The sequence below is a fragment of the Neomonachus schauinslandi genome, chromosome 6 (assembly GCF_002201575.2).
Source record: "Neomonachus schauinslandi chromosome 6, ASM220157v2, whole genome shotgun sequence".
Taxonomy (NCBI): Eukaryota; Metazoa; Chordata; class Mammalia; order Carnivora; family Phocidae; genus Neomonachus; species Neomonachus schauinslandi.
In genome coordinates this window covers 101,526,301-101,546,552 of record NC_058408.1, presented here as the reverse complement: position 1 = coordinate 101,546,552, position 20,252 = coordinate 101,526,301, and the positions used below count along the sequence as shown (strand labels likewise).

Here is a 20,252-nt window from a genome sequence, read left to right as displayed (position 1 = left end):
TAACTAAGGTAGTAACAGAGATAAAAGAAATATATACAATTTTTAATTACTGTAGAAAAATTTAGACAGTGCAAAAGACTTTTGAAAAAAGAAAGCTTTATACCACGTAGGTGGTCCCGGTTTGCAGGTGAACCCTGGCTTTCTGATAAGGGGATTAATTAACCTTTTCTAATGCTGCAGAGTGGGTTGTATACTGACAAGCAATATCTTTCATAAGGCTATTAAGTTCAGATTCCTGCTTTTATTCCAGGGATGCAGCAGGAGTTACTCCAGGGACCCAGTGGTAAAGCTGTGAGCCTTCATTTATGTGGAAGGAATGCCTTATTTTATTTAGCAATTAAATATCAACTGGGATATAATTACTGCTCTTAGACTTGAGATACTTTGAGGTCATGAAATCCATTGAGAATCTGATAGAAAGTATGGATCCTGGGTCAGAAAATGGAAGTGCACAGATCTGCATGGAGTATTATGTACCATTTACAGATACTCCCCTCCCCCAACCTTGCACATCTATAAACTGGTATAAGAATAAAAAATAAAAGATATATGAAGTTAATCTTTAAGTACATCTAGGTATCTTGAGGCAGTATTTCTTGAATATTTCTGAAAATGGAACTGAGTTGTAAGTCTGACTAGATTGGAGTACATAGATGACAGTAATAAACTTTTGCTGAAACGGTTTTACCAAAAGTTAATAGGTTGGTGGGAGAATTGTTGAATTGCTAAATTGTCTAAGCAATCATACGTGATATTGCCTGTCCTCCCCCCTCCCTCCCCCCCTTCCCTTCCCCTCATATGTTGTAATATGTCTTTGGTTCTACTCTGAAAGTAGAAAATGCTTGAATGTAAACAAAAATAAATTGCTTAGGCCCTTGGCATGAAACTGTTACTCTTCATACAGTGAGAACTTGAATCTTATAATTAAATCATAATGGTGTGTTTGTATGTACGATATAAGACTCTGTAAGAGACAAGCCAAATAAAGTGTGTATGTATATTTGTGAAACTAGTTAAAGCTTCATTCGTGTTTCTACCCAATGCAATTTATTTGTATAAATTGAAGCTTTGGTTTTCCTCTGGCCAAATATTGTGCCTTAATAAAAACTAGAAGTTCAAAAGACTTCATTAAGATTACTCCAGCAATTTTTGAACTTGATGTAATGAGAAATATTCCTTTTCTTGATGTTGCTTTGGATGATCAGTATGACTATTAGTATATTTGGTTGGACTTTGGCAAAAATACAGGATAGGAGTCATGCTTCTTACATAGTGTCATCTGTGAATGCATACTATCTTGGACTCTTTTCCTCTTCCTGCTTAGTGTTTCATATAAATATGTCCATGTTTTGGTGGTTTACATATTTTTCATTTAAATAGTAATATTGTAATATGTTAATATACTTAGCCTTTCTCTCTTGTTAGGCATTTGAGCTGTTTCTCCATGATAAGTAGTGCAAAGAGAAGGCTGTAATTTAGCAGTTTCTTATATCCACCTGTATAGCTACAGTAAACTTTAACCAGTTTTCTTTCTGCTTTTCTTTTTTTTTTTTCTTTTTTTTTTCGGGCGGGGAGAAACAAATGACAATAAAACCTTTTATCGGTAATTTTTCCTTCCCCCTCTGAATGAATTTTCTAGGAGCATTGGACTGGCCTCTAAAAAGATTTTTTAATCTACTTGATAATAACTAAAGCACTTTATATTTTTTAAAGTGTTGTTTCATATATTGTATAATTTGATCCTTAAAGTAATTTTGTAAGGTAGTTTTATATCATCTTCATTTTATAAATGAAGAAACTGAGGCTCAGAGAAGTCAAGTAATTTGCCCAAGAATATAGTAACTGTCAGAACTAGGACTTGGACCCAGGTTGTGTTTTCTGATTCACATTTCATAGTACTTCATTCTTGATAATTGATCAGGTTGAGTCTGAGGAAATGGAACAGGGAGAAAAAAAAAATTTAATAGCATATTACCAACGTTTTATAAATGTTTTCAACAACCAGGGTTGAAATAAAGTAGGGTCCGGGGTTAGTACTAACTAAATCATTCCACTAAGTTTCATTTTAAAAACATAATGTGTCTCATAGACTGTGGGAGAATCAAAAGAGTAATAAGAAACGTTCTCTAGGAGAAATGAGACATGGAAGTTACATGCCTTGCAAGCATGTTACTGACAATTTTACTTGATGTTAAATCTGAGTAACTGCTGAATGGAAACCCATATCTAGATTCACATTTTCTGCAACCATGAATTCATCTCTCCTTATTCTAGTAAATGTGACTTTATTTCATATATCTTTTCCTGAACTTGACAACTTTGAGGATCTGGCAATAGGAAAAAGAGGGAATTAAAGGCTAGAGTGAGAAGAGGGAGACTAGGGTTAAGAAAAATGGAATTTGTCCCAAAATTTATATAAATTCCTGGGCAGGGAGCTGCCCAGTGTCCATTAGGGGATATGAGGTGCCCAAATAAAACATTTTTTTTGTACATGAATATCCAACTATTCTAGACTATCCTTGCTCTATTGAGTTGCCTTTATACCTTTGCCAAAACCAAACAGACCATTTTCTGTTTCTAGATTATCTATTTTGTTCCACTGTTCTACATGTTTCATTGAAAATTCTGTTTTTGGAATATTTTGCCATCATCTCATATTCCTTACTTAAGCTTAGAAACTCTACAACGTAAAAATCTAAATTTTATGTTTCACTTGTATCCTTAGGGTGGTGAAGACAGTAAAGTTGTCTTATCAGACCTTCCTGTGTAAATAAAAAATAGATGAAATTTGGAGCAAAAGGGATTGATGGTGGTATTGTGTCAGGTAGTAGAGCTGGGGAGTTAAACATTTGGATTTTCTCAATTTGTCTCCTCACTTCAATGCTACTTTGACTTTTTTTTTTAGCTTGTCTACTTACAGAAATAAAAATGTTCTATTAAATGTTTATTAAAGAAAATGCAGAAGTTGAGTGAAGATAATTGTGATCCCATCTCTCAGTTGTTAATTTTTTTTTTGAGTTCTTTTAGTTACTGCGTAAAGTTTTAAAGTGTGTGTGTGTATACAAAAGTTTTAAACTTTAGAAATTAGACTTTAAAACTTCTCACGTATATATTTACCACTCTCCAAATTAGAAAACAAACCTAGTTTTAAGAATTTGAATCTGTAGGGTGCCCGGGTGACTCATTTGGTTAAGTGACTGCCTTTGGCTCAGGTCATGATCCTGGAATCCTGCATCCGGCTCCCTGCTCAGCTGGGAGTCTACTTCTCCCTCTGACCCCCCCCACCCCCCCGCCCCGTGCATTTTCTCTCTCACTCTCTCTCAAATAAATAAATAAAATCTTAAAAAAAAGAAGAGTTTGAATCTCTAATGCTGCTTTTTATATTACTGCTGGTTTTTTAGTGCCCTAACCAATGTTAATTGACATTTATGTTATTAGATACACAGTTTCATTAATATAACAACTAGTTTATACAGCCAAGAGAAGACACTGCAAGGTCTTTCTTAAAATGAGAAATATATAGATTGTTAATATTTGGAAATACTAGCATTTACAAGCAACAAATAAAGCACATATAATTTAATGGTTACTTCTTTTCCCTTTTTCCTTCCATTGCCTCCATCCACTTACTTCTCCTACTCAAATTCTTAAATTATGAGTCTTCATCTGTCTGCTAGTAGACTAGGCTACTTGTTCCTTCTCACTGTCCCTGCCCAGGATCGAGGTTTCCTGGGCTTCCTACCATTCTCCAAGTCTTTTCTTTTTCCTATGTCCCTGGAGATACCCTTGGCACAAATCCATCTAAAGTTCTTGCCCCACATCCAAAGGTAACGTTTCTTAAGTGTCTTTTATGTGCCAAGTATCGTCCTAGGCACTTCCATCTAAATTACTGTTTTTGTTTTTTTTTTATTACTTGCTTGTAGTCAGATTTGACCTAATATTTTGACACCTTTTTTGCTTATTCGGCTTCTTGTTAAGGGGATCACCAAATAAAGGTAGATGTTATTGATTAATCTTACTAATTGGGGGGCTTTTAATATCACTTCTGGTGGGGTGCCTGGGTGGCTCAGTCGTTAAGCATCTGCCTTCAGCTCAGGTCATGATCCCGGGGTTCTGGGATCGAGCCCCGCATCGGGCTCCCTGCTCCGCATCGGGCTCCCTGCTCCGCGGGAAGCCTGCTTCTCCCTCTCCCACTCCCCCTGCTTGTGTTCCCTCTCTCGCTGTCTCTCCCTCTGTCAAAAAATAAATAAAATCTATTTAAAAAATACCACTTCTGGTAAATTTTTTATATTCTGTATCCTGGGCATAAGAATCCTGACCTTTTCCCCCCACATTGGGAAATATGTGCATTTCTAACTAAAGTGTTTGAAATAGTTGAGAGGTATATTATACAGTTTAAAATACATAGTTTAAGAGTCAGTGAAGAATAGCACCATTTTAATAATAATAAGATTCATTTCTTTCTCAAACCTCCATCAGCCTACATTTATTTGTAAAATGTTTCTGGTTTAGGGGAACTTAACTTTTCTATTTGAAACAAACTTTATTTTTTTTTAAAGATTTTTATTTATTTGAGAGAAAGAGCACAAGCAGGGGTAAGGTGTAGAGGAAGAGGGAGAAGCAGACTCCCTGCTGAGCAGGGAGCCCGACATGGGACTTGATCCCAGGACCCTGAGATCATGACCTGAGCCAAAGACAGACGCTTAACCGACTGAGCCACCCAGGCACCCTGAAACAAACTTTAAACATTGAGTTTAAGTTCAATTTTTTTTAACTGATAAAATTTTTTATTTCACTTTTGAATTTTTACACTTCCTGGTTATTCCATGTAAAGTGGAAACTAGAACTGTTTAAAAGACATACACAAATCTAGTACATCAATAACTGGGGATTTTCTTTTTTGCTATGCTAGTTTCACAACCACAGGTGTGCTTGCTAGGCGATTTAACCATCACAGAAATAAAAGTGAGGTAGAATACTGGTGAATTTAAACTTCCTTTAATTTTGAATCCAAATTCCAATTTAAATCTTTTTAAAAAAATGGATTAAAATATTTATTCTAAATTCTGTATCTCTGACATAGAAGTGGCACTTACTGGATTTCTAACAATTAAGCCAAAAAAATTACCTTATTATTTATTTTGCCTATAAAAATATTAACTGCAGGATTAGACACACAATTAACTAGGACTCTGCGTTAAACAGAAACCCAACTCATACTAACACACAGTGGAATTTATGTAAGTATTGTGGGGATAGGGAGTTGTCTTAACAATTGAGGTCAGGAATGTTATTAGACTTCAAGAATATCAGGAGCATCAGAATGTTTTCTTCTGTCTCTTGTTTATCTTCCTCTCTGTATATTTGCTTCACTTTTTATTCTTTCTAGATAAACTTCATTTACTTTTTGACCAATATGTCAAAACTTGGTCCATTACTTCTCCTGAGCTTTATATAATTCAGGCAAATATAATGTAATAGTGCCTACCCTTTTTTCCTCAATTTTATTTTCACAATTTCCAGGAAAGAACTTTGGTTACTTGGTGAGGGAAGAAGTAGCACGCTGTATAACATGACTGATGAAACTATGAGGATGAATTAAAAGTAGATGGGGGCAGTAAAAAAGGTAGAAGGGGGCAGTTTCCAGAAGAAAGAGAGTAGGGTGGTAGAGACACCATATAGGCAAAAATAGGTGTGTGTTTTTGAAATGATATTATATTCAGGTTCTTTCTGACAAGGAAAAGTTTGAATTTTGCAAGAATCTCCAAAAGACAGACTTTATAGTACTTCAGTTAAGGCTGATATCTTGATTTAGAGCTTCTTCCCAACCAAATTTCAAAATGCTGTTCAGTTGGAATTATACCAATGACTGGGTTCACTGCTCAAGTACAGAAAGCTCAAGTACACTGTGGGAAAGCTAGCATGGATTTCTGAGTTTTTGATAGAAAAGTTGGTCATAGCCATTAAAGCACTTGTCCGTCAGATTGTATGTATTAGAGATGTAGTTTACTCTCTTTGGGAGCATAAGTATGACTGGAATTCATGGTGTTAAGTTAAAACAAATGGCAATTTGCCAGAGGGATTAGAGGGAAGAACAGAAATATAACTAGTTCTATTAGTAAGTACTCTTAGTTGTCTTAGAAAATCCATCCTACTTTTATATAGGAGACATGCCAAGTCTTGATATACACCCCATTGTTATAGCCTGAATTAGAAGCCTGGATTTGTGCTGGTCTTTTGCATTCACTATAAAAACTGTCAAAAAAAAAAAAAAAAAAAAAAGTCTAACAGTGAAGTCAGGAAGACCAACAGTTGAATGTGGGATTTGTATGAGGTTAAATAAATTTAAGCTGGAGCCCTCTAAAAGAAGATTTGGAACAGTTGTGGAAGCTATGGAGGGACTGCTAGAAGGAGACCTGTGGAAAATTTTTATTGTCAAAGAAAGTTTAGATTAGAATATCAAGCATTCTTTAGTTGGCCTTATTAATTTTTAATGATTTATCTGGGAAAGACCCAAGTTTTTAAAATGTTGCAATTTTTTTCTTGGAAGAAAAATGCTAGACTGAAAGGCCAATAGAATTATTTGCCAGATACCCTGTTCCTGGTAATTCATTAAATAACTTGTACATACAATTCAGTGAATCCTGATAACTCAAAGTTGTAAATATTTACAATGTAGTAGAACTGTTTTAAAATCTGTTCCCAGGGCGCCTGGGTGGCTCAGTTGGTTAAGCGACTGCCTTCGGCTCAGGTCATGATCCTGGAGTCCCAGGATCAAGTCCCGCATCGGGCTCCCTGCTCAGCAGGGAGTCTGCTTCTCCCTCTGACCCTCCCCCCTCTCATGCTCTCTCTAGCTCATTCTCTCTCAAATAAATGAATAAAATTTAAAAAAAAAATAAATAAAATAAAATCTGTTCCCAGGTTTGATTGACCTGTGAGTGTGTGGGATTGGACTTTCCTGGGAGAAGAACTGTAGGAAAGTTTTGGATAAATATTATATTTTGCTATTTATTTTTATTTGTTTTCCAGAAAGATATCTTCCATACTCTTTTTCCTTATAGTTTCTAAAATATGATATTCATGCATATTAAACATGTGTAATGTATATGTATGTTATAAAAATTAGATAATAAGCACTCATGAACCTACCATCTAACCAAGAACCAAAATACTCTCAGTAATTTATCTGTAGTGTTTCCATACTACATTTGATGCTAGTATAAATTTATCTTTGTATCTTTGACTCCCCTTTGGCTTTCTTTTTTTTTTTCTTTGAGTCCAGTCTTTTTAGGGAGCTGAGATTTACCTTCCTTGCATCCTCTTTAACCCATTTACATTCTATTTCAGGCTTGTTTGAGGATTTAGAAGAAGAGACATTTGTATCTTACTATTTAAAAAATTTTTTTAAATTTATTTTTAACTAACCTCTACGAACCCATTGTGGAGCTCAAACTTACAACTTTGAGATCAAGAGTCTCATGTTCTACCGGCTGAGCCAGCCAGGCGCCCCTGTATCTTACTATTTTTGATAAAACTCCAGTGTCTTTTAGGATGCTTGACTCTTGGGTGCTTATAATGATTTGCTTTGAAAGCTGCTGAGTGAAGATGGAAATAAATGGAAGTGAGACATCAGAAGTAAGGAAACCATTGTCTTAAAAACCTGTGATTGATAAACAACAAAAACCCTTGCTTATAAACAACTATCTAGTATTTTTTTTTTTAAAGATTTTATTTATTTGACAGAGAGAGACCCAGCAAGAGAGGGAACACAAGCAGGGGGAGTGGGAGAGGGAGAAGCAGGCTCCCCGCTGAGCAGGGAGCCCGATGCAGGACTCGATCCCAGGACCCTGGGACCATGACCTGAGCCGAAGGCAGATGCTTAATGACTGAGCCACCCAGGCGCCCCCAACAACTATCTGGTATTAAAAGAGATTGGAGGAGGGGTAGCTGAGTGGCTCAGATGGTTGAGGATCTGAGTCTTGATCTCAGCTCAGGTCTTGATCTCACAGACGTGAGTTCGAGCCCCATGTTGGGGTCCACGCTGGGCATGGAGCCTACTTTAACCATCTGAGCCACCCAGGCACCCCTGGGCATGGAGCCTACTTTAAAAAAAAAAAAAAAAAGAGGGCGCCTGGGTGGCTCAGTCGTTAAGCGTCTGCCTTCGGCTCAGTCATGGTCCCAGGGTCCTGGGATCGAGTCCCGCATCGGGCTCCCTGCTCGGCAGGAAGCCTGCTTCTCGCTCTCCCACTCCCCCTGCTTGTGTTCCTGCTCTCGCTATCTCTCTCTCTCTGTCAAATAAATAAATAAATAAATTTAAAAAAAAAAAGAGAGAAATTAGAGCAACTGTTCACTAGAATAATTAGAAATTCAGTTATATTTTTCAAAAAATAAATTGAAGTAAAATTTTACTATTTTATTGCATTTTTATTTTTTTATTTTTCTTCAATTCTGAGCTCACATCAAGTGTAGAAACCTTCATAGTTGTAAAGGTCAGTAGTAAAACCTTTTCATCATTGCTCAGAACTCATTAGTCTCATACACATACACATCTCCTTCCCCCCATCTCATTATCAAGTCCTCGGTTATACACAGTCACATGATCACCTTTACACACACACACACACACACACACTCCCTCCCTCCCTCCCTCCAGACATAAGCCCTTATTGGTCTAAGTTACTTTTGCTTCTCAGAACTAGAAAGATCATGTATCAGGAAGGTCTTTTGATGCTCAGATTTGGCTGTTTTCATCATTGATCAAATTTTACTCTATTAAAGGTAGAAAGCACCTTTTGTGTGATTTTAAGGGATGTTTGTATCTGGTGGTTTTCAAAGTATGATCCCCAGACAAGCAGCATCACCATCACCTAAGAACTTGTGTAAATTATCTGCATGTCTCAGACCTTTAGGTGATTCTGATATAGCTAAAGTTTGAGAACCACTGCTTTATAGGGCTGTCTTCATTTGATTGGCATAGTAGTTTGGAGTAATGCTGTGTGGGTCTGAACTTTATATTGCAAATGATAGAAATCCAACTTGATGTAGTTTAAAATTCCTTAAAAAGGGAATTTAGAGGCTCCCTTTACTGGGTTGGAAGATTATTGGAGTAGCTCACAGATTGGAAGAATAGAATAATTGGAAGAATCAGGACTATGGAGCTTGGAATTGTCTATCTCTGGATGACTTTGTTCTGTTTTTAGATTGGGCTCCTATGTGTCCTTGACAAGTGGGAAAGATCATCACAGGCAGCTCCAAATTCATATCCTACGAGCTGAGCAACTCCAGAAGGAGCTGCTTTATATCATTTCACAAACCCACCCCTCAAATGTTATGTCAGTGACTGGCTTAGCCCACATCCTGTGTCTGTCTGTAAGAGGAAGGATAATAGAAAAGTGTGCTACTCTGACAGTGTAGTTCATGGCTGGATATTTGGGTTGCTTTCATATAAACTTCCTATCTTCGTAGCAGAGAAAGAAATTTGGAGGCTTATATAGTTAGAATGTAGAACAGGTGTAAATGTGGATAGTATTTGTTAGCTACTTTTTTGTATTAGAGAGTAATTAACCATTTCATTAAAAGCTTACAGTGACATACATAATATGGGAGTTGATGTTTTATTATTGTAGGTTTATGATTTTGTATAGAATTAATTTTTTGTCACTATAAAAGTAAATATACCCTAGGACATCTGGAAAATACAAAGAAATAGAAAAAAATTACCTAATGTTCTACTGTCCAGAAACAACTGCATTTTGGTGAATTTCTGCTGTGTATTTTCATGCATAGTTATATCATATTATGATAATTTTTTTCTTTGTTTTGATCCATATGTATTTATGACTTTCTGTCAGAGTAGTGGAAACTTAATCTAATTCAATACAGATTCCACCAGGGTTGTATGATGTTAATTTATTTTGAGACTTAATTTTTTTTTTTTTTTTAAGATTTTATTTATTTATTTGACACAGAGTGAGAGAGCATAAGCAGGGAGAGTGGCAGGCAGAGGGAGAAGCGGGCTCTCTGCTGAGCAAGGAGCCCGATGCGGGACTCGATCCCAGGACCCTGGGATCATGACCTGAGCCGAAGGCAGCCGCTTAACCGACTGAGCCACGCAGGCGCCCCGAGACTTAATTTTTAAAAGCAAAATTGAGAGGATGGTGCAGAGATTTCCTATATACCCCCTACCCCCACACATGGATAGGCTCAACATCCCCCACCAGAGTGGTACATTTGTTATAATTGCTTGAATCTGCATTGACACATTATAATTACCCAAAGTCCATACATAGTTTACATTACCCATTCACTCTTGGTGTTGTATAATCTGTGGATTTGGACAAATGTATGTCCAAAAATAAATGATGTATTTATCATTATGATATCTTACAGAGTATTTTCACTGCCCTAAAAATCTTGTGCTCCATCTCTTCATCCTCCCACCTCCCAACCACAGATCTTTTTACTGTCTTCGTAGTTCCAGAATGCCTTTCGTTGGAATCATACAGTACATAGCCTTTTCAGATTGGCTTTTTTTTTTACTTAGAAATATGCATTTAAGATTCTTCCATGTCTTTTCATGGCTTGATAGCTCATTTCCTTTTAGCATTGTATAATATTCCATTGTCTGGATGTACCAGTTTATCCATTTACCTACTGAAGGACATTTTGGTTGCTTCCAAATTTGGGCCATTATGAAGAAACCTAGAAATATCCATGTGCAGGTTTTTGTGTGGACATAAGTTTTCAACTTTTTTGGGTGAATACAAAGGAGAACAGTTGCCAGATTATATGGTAAGAGTATGTCTGATTTTTTAAGAAACTGCCAAACCATCTTCCAAGATGGCTTTACCATTTTGCATTCTCACCAGCAATGAATGTGAGTTTCTTAATTTTTAAATTTTGTGTTTTCATTTAAATTCGCAAGTTAAAGGATATACTCATTTTAAGTTCCTTGACATGTTTATAGCACCATCATTAGATATTTTTAATTGTGAATTTGTTAAATTTAATTATTCATTTGAAGGACAAAAAATGGGTCTTTGATAACTGAGTGAACTTTTTAAACTATTTTTAGTTCTTTTGTGACTTTTTGCATTCTTTTTTTTAAAGATTTTATTTATTCATTTGAGAGAGAGAGTGAGCGAGAGAGAGAGCATAAGTAGGGGGAGAGGCAGAGGGAGAGAGAGAGAAGCAGACTCCCCACTGAGCTGGGAGTCCAACGTGGGGCTCGATCCCAGGATCTTGGGATCATGACCTGAGCTGAAGGCAGATGCTTAACTGACTAAGCCTCCCAGGCACCCCGACTTTCTGCATTCTTAATCGACTTTACTATTAATATCTTAGTGTTTTTCTTATTGATTTGTATGAGCTCCTTAAATGAGCTCCATTTTCTTTAGTTTCCTAATTTGTAGTTTATAGGGTTTTTTTGTTTTGTTTCATTTTGTTTTGTTTTGATAGAGCAGGGCGAGGGAGAGAGAATCTCAAGCAGGCTCCATGCTCAGCACAGAGCCTGACATGGGGCTCAATCTCAGGACCCAGAGATCATGATCTGAGCCGAAATCAAGAGTCAGACACTTAACCAACTGAGCCACCTGGGCGTCCTGTTTATGGGGTCTTTAAAAAACACATATAAGCCTAGATTATTTTGTGTATTTAAATTCCATCTGGCTTTTGATAGGTTATTTGTTTTATCTTTTTTAAAGTTGAGAGAGTCTTTTCTCCTTTTAGAGATCTAGTAAGTTTTCTACTTTTTGTTGGTTATAGCTCTTTAATCGATCTAGAATTTATTTTGGAGCATGATGTAAGGTAAAGGTATATTTATTATTCTTCATGTGATTAATGCCTTGATGTTCTATGTAAGTCTATCATTGTTAAAATGCAGTTTTCAAACTTTAGTGATTTCTGTAGGCTAATGGTTCTTGATTCATTGAGGGATTTAAGGACATTGAAAGATGACAAAAAAAACTTGAGTTACAAAATAATATTTTAGCTATGAAAAAATAACCTCTTGCCTGACAAATCTGAACTTTCTTATCAGAGTTTAACATTTAGACAGCATTTCTGATTAGCCTTTTGTTAGTATGGCAAAAGCATTTGTATTTTCTGGAAATAACATTTAATCATGAAGAAAATTATGGCAGAAATCTGTATAAACAGTGAGAAGATTCTAGACTTTTCAGACAGCCCAGGATTTTGAAAAAGCCTTGTGCTTTGGCTGGAGCCCAGGAGAGGAAGTGTCTGCATCTGCTGCATTCTAGAAGCCTTCCCAAAGAGTTACTGTAAAGCAGCCAAGAGAGCAGTGTATTTCACTACTGTGTGGTTTTGGAAGTATCTGGAAGCTTGTGGCAAACTTGAGGGAGAAGAATGTCAGTTTCTGTGGTGATCTGTTTTTTATTGAGATTCAAGAAGGGGAAAGGGTTTTTGTTTTTGTTTTGGTTTTGGTTTTTGTTTGTTTTGGCGGAGTAGGGAGCTTTCCAATGTGGATTTGAACCTGTTGGTTTAAGTGAAGTCACTTGGAAAGAGTCAGAAATGCCTGCTCAAAGAGGGATAGGGAGACAAGAAGATGAACTAATGGGAGCCTGTTACTGGGCAAAAAGTACTGTAATAGTAACTTACTCTTCTGTAAGGTAATAAGGAGGACTTAAAAATCGATGTATGTGATGGTGAAGGAGCAAGAAAAGAGTGTTATCAGGACATTTGGGAAAGAAGAGTAAAATCTTTCTGATGGTTAGATAATATTTGCACCTGCCGTGAAGAATTTGTTCTAGAAAAGTCAGTGCTACCAGGGACAAAGGAAAAACCTCAACACTAGGTCATTTGAGAGAAATTACTAGCCTAAATCAACAGGGCTGTTTATTCTTTTTGGATTCTGTACTTTTTAAAAATAACAGCTTTATTGAGATATAATTCATGTACCATACAGTTCACCCATTTAATGGTCACGATTCAGTAGTTTTCAGTACTGTTACTGTGTTCTTCAACCATCAGTCACCACAGTCAATTTTAGAACGTTTTCATCACCCCAAAAATCTGTAACTTTTTTTTTTTTTGAGTAGGTTCCATGCCCAGCATGGAGCCCAACCAACTGAGCCACCCAGATTCCCTGAAATGTACAACTTTTATAATTGAACTTATTTTATTTTTATTTTTTTATTTTTTTAAAGATTTTATTTATTTATTTGACAGAGACACAGCGAGAGAGGGAACACAAGCAGGGGGAGTGGGAGAGGGAGAAGCAGGCTTCCTGCTGAGCAGGGAGCCCGACGCGGGGCTCGATCTCAGGACCCTAGGATCATGAGCTGAGCCGAAGGCAGACCCTTAACGACTGAGCCACCCAGGCACCCCTGTAATTGAACTTATTTTAAAATTGAAAGCCATGTAGGGAAAACATGGAACAAGTTAGGAATTTAAAGGATAAATCGGTGGCTCTGAAAACTATTTTTTCCCTTTAAAACATATTCTAACATTTCAGAATGAATTTTGGTAATGTTTAAGTTAAGTTACTTTATTTTTTGTATATATATTTTTTAAGATTTTATTTATTATTTATTTGGCAGAGACACAGTGAGAGAAGGAACATAAGCAGGGGGAGTGGGAAAGGGAGAAGCAGGCTTCCTGCCGAGCAGGGAGCCCGATGCGGGGCTTGATCCCAGGACCCTGGGATCATGACCTGAGCCAAAGGCAGACGCTTAACTGACTGAGCCACCCAGGCACCCCTAAATTAAGTTACTTTAATGAAGTAGTATATTTTTATACGAAATTCATAGTTTAGATGTAGATAACAGAAAACTTATTTTTCAGTCTATATGGAAGAGTTACTATCTAATCACTCTAATTATAGTAGTAACTAAGGAGAAAACAAACGGGTTGAATTTTTAAGCATAAATTATCAGGTGATAACAAACCTTTATATTTTTCTTTAACATGAAATATAAAATTAGTATTTATATGAAAAATAAGATCGTAGGTCTTAAATTATTAAATGAATTTATAAGAATTAACAACAGTCTGTGGGCAATCTTCGTGTCTGACTTACATTTTGGTTATAGGAAAAATCAGTTAGGAACTTTTCCTACCCTACTTTTTGTTGTTGTTATAATGGCCATATTTCTCTTGTAGGTGTGTGAACCTGAAAAATTAAGTCTTCCAAGATGATCTGGTGTATTTTAATTGTAGGGATTCTGCTTCCCCAGTCTTTGGCCCATCCAGGCTTTTTTACTTCAATTGGTAAGTCTTACTATTTTTTGGTTTGTATTGATCTTGCATTTAAAATTTTCCATTTTTTTAGTGTTTGGTTTTTTTTTTTTAAGATTTTATTTATTTGACAGAGAGAGAGATACAGTGAGAGAAAGAACACAAGCAGGGGAGTGGGAGAGGGAGAAGTAGGCTTCCCGTCGAGCAGGGAGCCCGATGCGGGGCTCGATCCCAGGACCCTGGGACCATGACCTGAGCCGAAGGCAGATGCTTAACGACTGAGCCACCCAGGCGCCCCTAGAGTTTTTTTTTTTTTTTTTTAAGATTTTATTTATTTGACAGAGAATTGAATAAGTGAGGGGAGTGGCAAGGGAGAGGGAGATGAGCAAAGGAGAGGGAGAAGCAGGCTCCCTCTTCAGCAGGGAGCCCGATGCGGCTCGATCCCAGGACCCTGGGATCATGACCTGAGCTGAAAGCAGATGCTTAACAGACTGAGCCACCTAGGCACCCCATTTTTTAGTGTTTTTAAATCAGTAAAAACAAATACAGTATATTCCCAGAGACTGAAGCATTGATTTGGTTCCTTCCCCTCTACAAGTCTCTCTCTTTAAAATTTAATTAAAAAATTCTTTTCTGATTACAAAAGCAGCACATTTTCAGGTTAGAACTTAAGAAAATTTAGAAAAGCATACCAAGAAAATTCTTTGTTAATGAGTCTACTCAGCAAATAATTTAAGTCTTTTTTTAATGCACAGATATAAGTAATACATTGCACATTATTTCATAACCTGCTTTTTCCATTTAAGAATCTACTATGAACACAAGTTATTTTTTTCTACAGCATAATTAAAAAAATCTTTGAAAGTATTACTAAAATAGCATATGGTTAAAGAAGAAACAAACAAAAATACATAGAATGTAAGACTTCCACATGTCCTCTTTCCCCCAGAAATACTTTTCATGTTTGATGTGTATCCTTTTATATTTTCCTATATGCACACTTCATCTGCCTTAAGTGAGATGTTTTCCTTCATGCTGTTAACTAGTTTTACCCTTGTGTGATAGTAGTGCTAACTAAAACACAAGTATTATATTTATGACATACAATTTTAGGATATAAAATGATGAGTCTTCTTATCCCATTATAAATAACTAAACATGGATGATTTGAATTTCATTTGTGAAGTATATCTTTTGTTAGTGTGGTTTTAGTTTATTGAATACAAAATTAATTCTAGTTAGTCTCAAGAACAAAAAAAGATGAGAGCAGAGGTAGGGAAGAAGAAAAAGTAGTGTTGTTTTGTAATTTAAAAATAAATTTTTAGGGACGCCTGGGTGGCTCAGTCGGTTAAGCGTCTGCCTTCGGCTCAGGTCATGATCCCAGGGTCCTGGGATCGAGTCCCGCATCGGGCTCCCTGCTCCACGGGGAGCCTGCTTCTCCCTCTGCCTCTGTCTCTCTCTCTGTCTCTCATGAATAAATAAATAAAATCTTTAAAAAAAAAAAAATAAATAAATAAATTTTTAGATCAGTTTGCCCGTATGGTCCAATTTGCAAAATGAAGTAGCTTGAAAATTAGAACTGGAACACAGTTGTCTTTGTTTATCTAGTTAAAAAAGAAAAAAGAAAGATGTTTTCTCCAGCATATCTGTGTCTAATACCAGTTAAATCTTCTCAAAGAATGAAGCATTCTTGGTCATTTTTAAATTATTCTAAAATACTTGTGTTGACCAATGTAGATATTTGATAACCTTCCTTTCTCCTTCTAGGTCAGATGACTGATTTGATCCATACTGAGAAAGATCTGGTGACTTCTCTGAAAGACTATATTAAGGCAGAAGAGGATAAATTAGAACAAATAAAAAAGTAAGCAAAGTGTTCTACTTACTATGATTCTGACTCCACCTGGATGTTTTCGTTCTAGAGCTAAAACATTCTTTGAGTGGAAATGGCAGCCACCTCTCTTAAAAGCTGGCTGAAATGGGTAAAATAGGAGCACAGAAAACAAGAGTTAGGCCTGGGCCAGGAGTTTAGGTAAAGGAACATGGATTGAGATAAGGATATAAATGGGTATGGGTGTTGACTGACAGTTTCTAAAAATGGTTGTTAATATCTTCTGTCTTCCTCTTACCTCCCTAATCAAGTCATCTTCTAGAGCAATTTTCCAGTTCTATTTATCTTTCACTCCTGTGGTTCCATTCTAGAGATTACAGTGATAAGTATTGTTAATTATTAATTGATACAGTTTTTCCTTACCTGCTAATTTATTTTTAACTGACTCAGGCTCAGAGTTAATCCTGATGTGAGAATTCCTGCCTTTTGTTTAGTGAGTAGCTGAATATTCAGGGTTTTTTTTGTTTGTTTTAAAATATAGTTTTTAGGTACTGAATGTAAAATTTTGGTATAAGTTTGATTTAAATGAACATGTAACTGAATTTCGATTGGGCTCATTTGTACTTTATAATAATCAATTTTTTGGCTCTAAGGACCTATGGGGAGATGAATTTTTAGACCCTTAGTAGAGGTATGCAATCACACCTTTTCTAAGATAGGTTCCATTTACTGTAACCATTTGAGAGAAACAAAACTAAAAGAAAAGGACTTGTTATATTTTTATTTTACCAAGCTAGATTTTACCCGTAACAGTCTTGCTTTTTAAAAAAACCTATAGTTTTTTTTTTTTTTTTTTTTAAAGATTTTATTTATTTGACAGAGAGAGACACAGCGAGAGAGGGAATACAAGCAGGGGGAGTGGGAGAGGGAGAAGCAGGCTTCCCGCAGAGCAGGGAGCCCGATGCGGGGCTTGATCCCAGGACCCTGGGATCATGACCTGAGCCGAAGGCAGACCCTTAATGACTGAGCCACCCAGGCGCCCCTAAAAAAACCTATAATTTTTAATAAAAAAGAGTTTTTGAATATAGTTTTTACTCAAAAACCTCTAATCTAGTCTTTTTTCTTTTTCTGAGTGCTTTATTAAATTGTATTCTTCCTTAAGTGTATGTGTGCTCCATTTATGTCTTACGTGTATAGATGGGCAGAGAAGTTAGATCGACTAACCAGCACAGCGACAAAAGATCCAGAAGGCTTTGTTGGGCACCCTGTAAATGCATTCAAATTAATGAAACGTCTGAACACTGAATGGAGTGAGTTGGAGAATCTGGTCCTTAAGGATATGTCAGATGGTAAGTCAGATGGTAAGACTAAGGAGCCAAAAAAAGTAAGACAATACTGCTGCCACGTGTGGAAGTGCCAATACTAATAAATTCATTTCCCAGAACATCAAGTGTTCAGTGTTGTAATAACTAAATTGTTGCAGGGGTGTGTTTGGTTTGACTGGAGTTAGTCTAGATCCTGAATTCCTCGATGTAAAAAAAAACTGGAAACAAAAATAACTTTAGTGTAAAAAAAAAAAAAAAGTAATTTCTGTTGTTGGTGACTAGCATTGGTACTTTTTGCTTGAAATTTATAAAAGTGAATCAGTTATTTGGCATATAGCTTCATTTCTGAGAGTAATCCTTTCCATTTTAGGATTACCTTCAGATTTCAAAAATTTATGGATAAATCTCTATCTTCTCATCAATTGTTAATGTATTGGGAGTGGTACTATAAGGAAAAGTGTTAGCTGTGTTCTACGTAGTATTTTGAATCTTAGACTTCTTTTAGACCGTAAATTTAAAAACTAAGACTGCAAACAGTAACAATGAAGGTCTTTCTAATTAAAACAAAATTGTATTTGGAGAATTGAGGTGTTTTAGATATTTTAGTAACAGACACAGAAAACTAAGTCTGGAGTCTAAGAACTAGAGGGAATATGCTTAGATATAATATTTGTTCAGTGACTGAAGGTGGAATGAAAAAAAGCAAGAAAGAGGGAGAGAGTTGAGTTAGCTATGTAAATGAAAATACTCCAAGGGTGCTTATGAGTGTTTCTGAGCAGTAAACTATTATGCATAGGACAGGAAGCCTTGAGGAGAAAAATCAAGGCAGGCACTTGTGAAAACTTCATTGTGAGAGGGAAATACCAGTGATTATTTGCTCTCTTATATAGCACCATGAGAACATTTTTAAAGTCCTGTATGTGTGTGTGCACACACATATACACATTTATTTATTAATTTAAAAAAATTCTCAAGTAATGATCTTTATGACCTAAGTTCTTTTATAAGGTAAACCTTGAGACTTTGACGTTTTAATCTGTGGTAGTCATCCCATAGTGCTATAATACATGTATTTTTCCACTTTTTTATTGGATTGGATTTAAGCAACTTCTTGGTTTTTATTTTGGGTCATAAAAAAATCTGTAAAACTTGTAAAATTCCATGTGGAGATTGTGATTAAGAGTTGCTCTTAAAACTAAAGAATATGCTTAGTATGAACTTTAACCCTCTCCTAGCTACTTGTTCATTTGTACATTTTCATTAACATAAAAATGCCTGGCCTTTTGCTGAGCAAAATACAGTTGATTATAAGTAAATGAGAGGGGAGGGAAGTTTCATACCTAACTTTTATTTGCAAATGATGAACCTTATATGATTAAAATTTTAAATAACTTTTTGGTTTTTTTTGGTTCCTTAAGGAGTATTTAGCTTCTGTTCTCCTTAGGGGTTATATAATTATCAGTAATTAGTTTGTTAGTTTGGTTTTTGCTATATTTTATATAAAACTTTTTAAAATTAAGATTAGATTTTTTTTTTTTAAGATTTTTTTATTTATTCATGAGAGACAGAGAGAGAGAGAGAGAGAAGCAGAGGGAGAAGCAGGCTCCCAAGGAGCAGGGAGCCCGAAGGATTAGATTTTATATAGAGCAAATCTTGATCACTATATTCAGTAATTTAACAGATCTAAATATATTTTAATAAATGAGTTCACTTGATAATCTTAAATATATAATTAATCTCTTTCCGCCTCAAAGGATTCCACCAAACTTTATATATTTACATATTTATATAATGTGTGACACATGGAAGAAGAAAATAGAACTTTCTTTAAGCACATATATTTTATTTACCATCTGTTATCTGAAAGTATAATTGGTTGCCAGTGGGTGTCATTTTCAAATCCTTAAATCCATTCATTTTTCAAGCTTGGTGGAGGCTATATTGTGTAACTAGAAACTCAGTTATCATGTTGATCTTTACCTAATATGATACGATTTATGCAGTGACTTCAGATTACTTAAGTGACATTAGGATTTGGGAAGTTTGAATAAATTAGAGGCATTTCAAGTCTTAGTGTATTTAGTTTTTTTCTTGTTGAGCATGCAGAACTTTCATGGTATGGTAGAAAATTATAATAAAATCAATTTTGAAAAATCCTTATAAACACTGTATATTGCAAATTGGAAGTCTGTGAGGTTCTAGAGTCTTTCTTTTTCTTTTTTTTTTTTTCTTTTCTTTTCTTTTTTTTAAATTTCAAGGCTTTATCTCTAACCTAACCATTCAGAGACAGTACTTCCCTAATGATGAAGATCAGGTTGGGGCAGCGAAAGCTCTGTTGCGTCTCCAGGACACCTATAATTTGGATACAGACACCATCTCAAAGGGTAATCTCCCAGGTAAGAATTCTTGTAGTATATAAAACATTTATTACCTAGTTCTATTCAGTTCATTAGAACGTTAATCTAAAAGAAAACTTTTATATTTTAGGACTTTTAACATTAGTTTATTTCATAGTCTTTGAGGACAAAACAGCACTCTCTTTCCCTAGGACCTAATAGTTGTGGATAAGTTTATAGCTTGTTACTGTGAAAGCTTAATATTATAGGGACTTAATTTTAGGCATTTTTTTAAAAAAAGATTTTATTTATTTATTTGACAGAGAGATAGAGAGCACAAGTAGGCAGAGTGGCAGGCAGAGGGAGAGGGAGAAGCAGGCTCTCTGCTGAGCAGGGAGCCGGACGCAGGGCTTGATCCCAGGACCCCAGGATCATGACCTGAGCCGAAGGCAGCCACTTAACCAACTGAGCCACCCAGGTGCTTCAATTTTAGGCATTTTTAACCTGGAAAAAGAAACAATCAGTTTTCCTCATGTTTTTTTTTTTTTTTTTAGAACATCCAATGTT

The 20,252-nt window shown here is 35.9% G+C and overlaps 1 protein-coding gene and 2 non-coding genes across 5 annotated transcripts in view; 1 reads left to right on the top strand and 2 right to left on the bottom strand.

Annotated features, from left to right (window-relative positions):
* P4HA1 (prolyl 4-hydroxylase subunit alpha 1) overlaps positions 1–20,252 on the top strand; it is an 81,955-nt gene that overhangs the window by 2,301 nt on the left and 59,402 nt on the right. For 2 of the 3 annotated variants that reach the window (XM_021700206.1, XM_021700208.2), the window contains exons 2-5: positions 14,119–14,226; positions 15,961–16,057; positions 17,222–17,373; positions 19,608–19,745. In XM_021700206.1, the coding sequence (XP_021555881.1) occupies positions 14,151–14,226; positions 15,961–16,057; positions 17,222–17,373; positions 19,608–19,745 (463 nt within the window). In that variant the 5' untranslated portion in view covers positions 14,119–14,150. The remainder of the gene's footprint in view (positions 1–14,118; positions 14,227–15,960; positions 16,058–17,221; positions 17,374–19,607; positions 19,746–20,252) is intronic. The other variant, XM_021700209.1, reaches the window with a different exon arrangement.
* On the bottom strand, positions 8,450–8,519 carry LOC123325230. The gene has a single exon (XR_006540329.1). It is a non-coding gene; the product is annotated as a small nucleolar RNA U2-30 (small nucleolar RNA).
* On the bottom strand, positions 8,688–8,759 carry LOC123325233. Its single transcript, XR_006540332.1, has one exon. It is a non-coding gene; the product is annotated as a small nucleolar RNA U2-19 (small nucleolar RNA).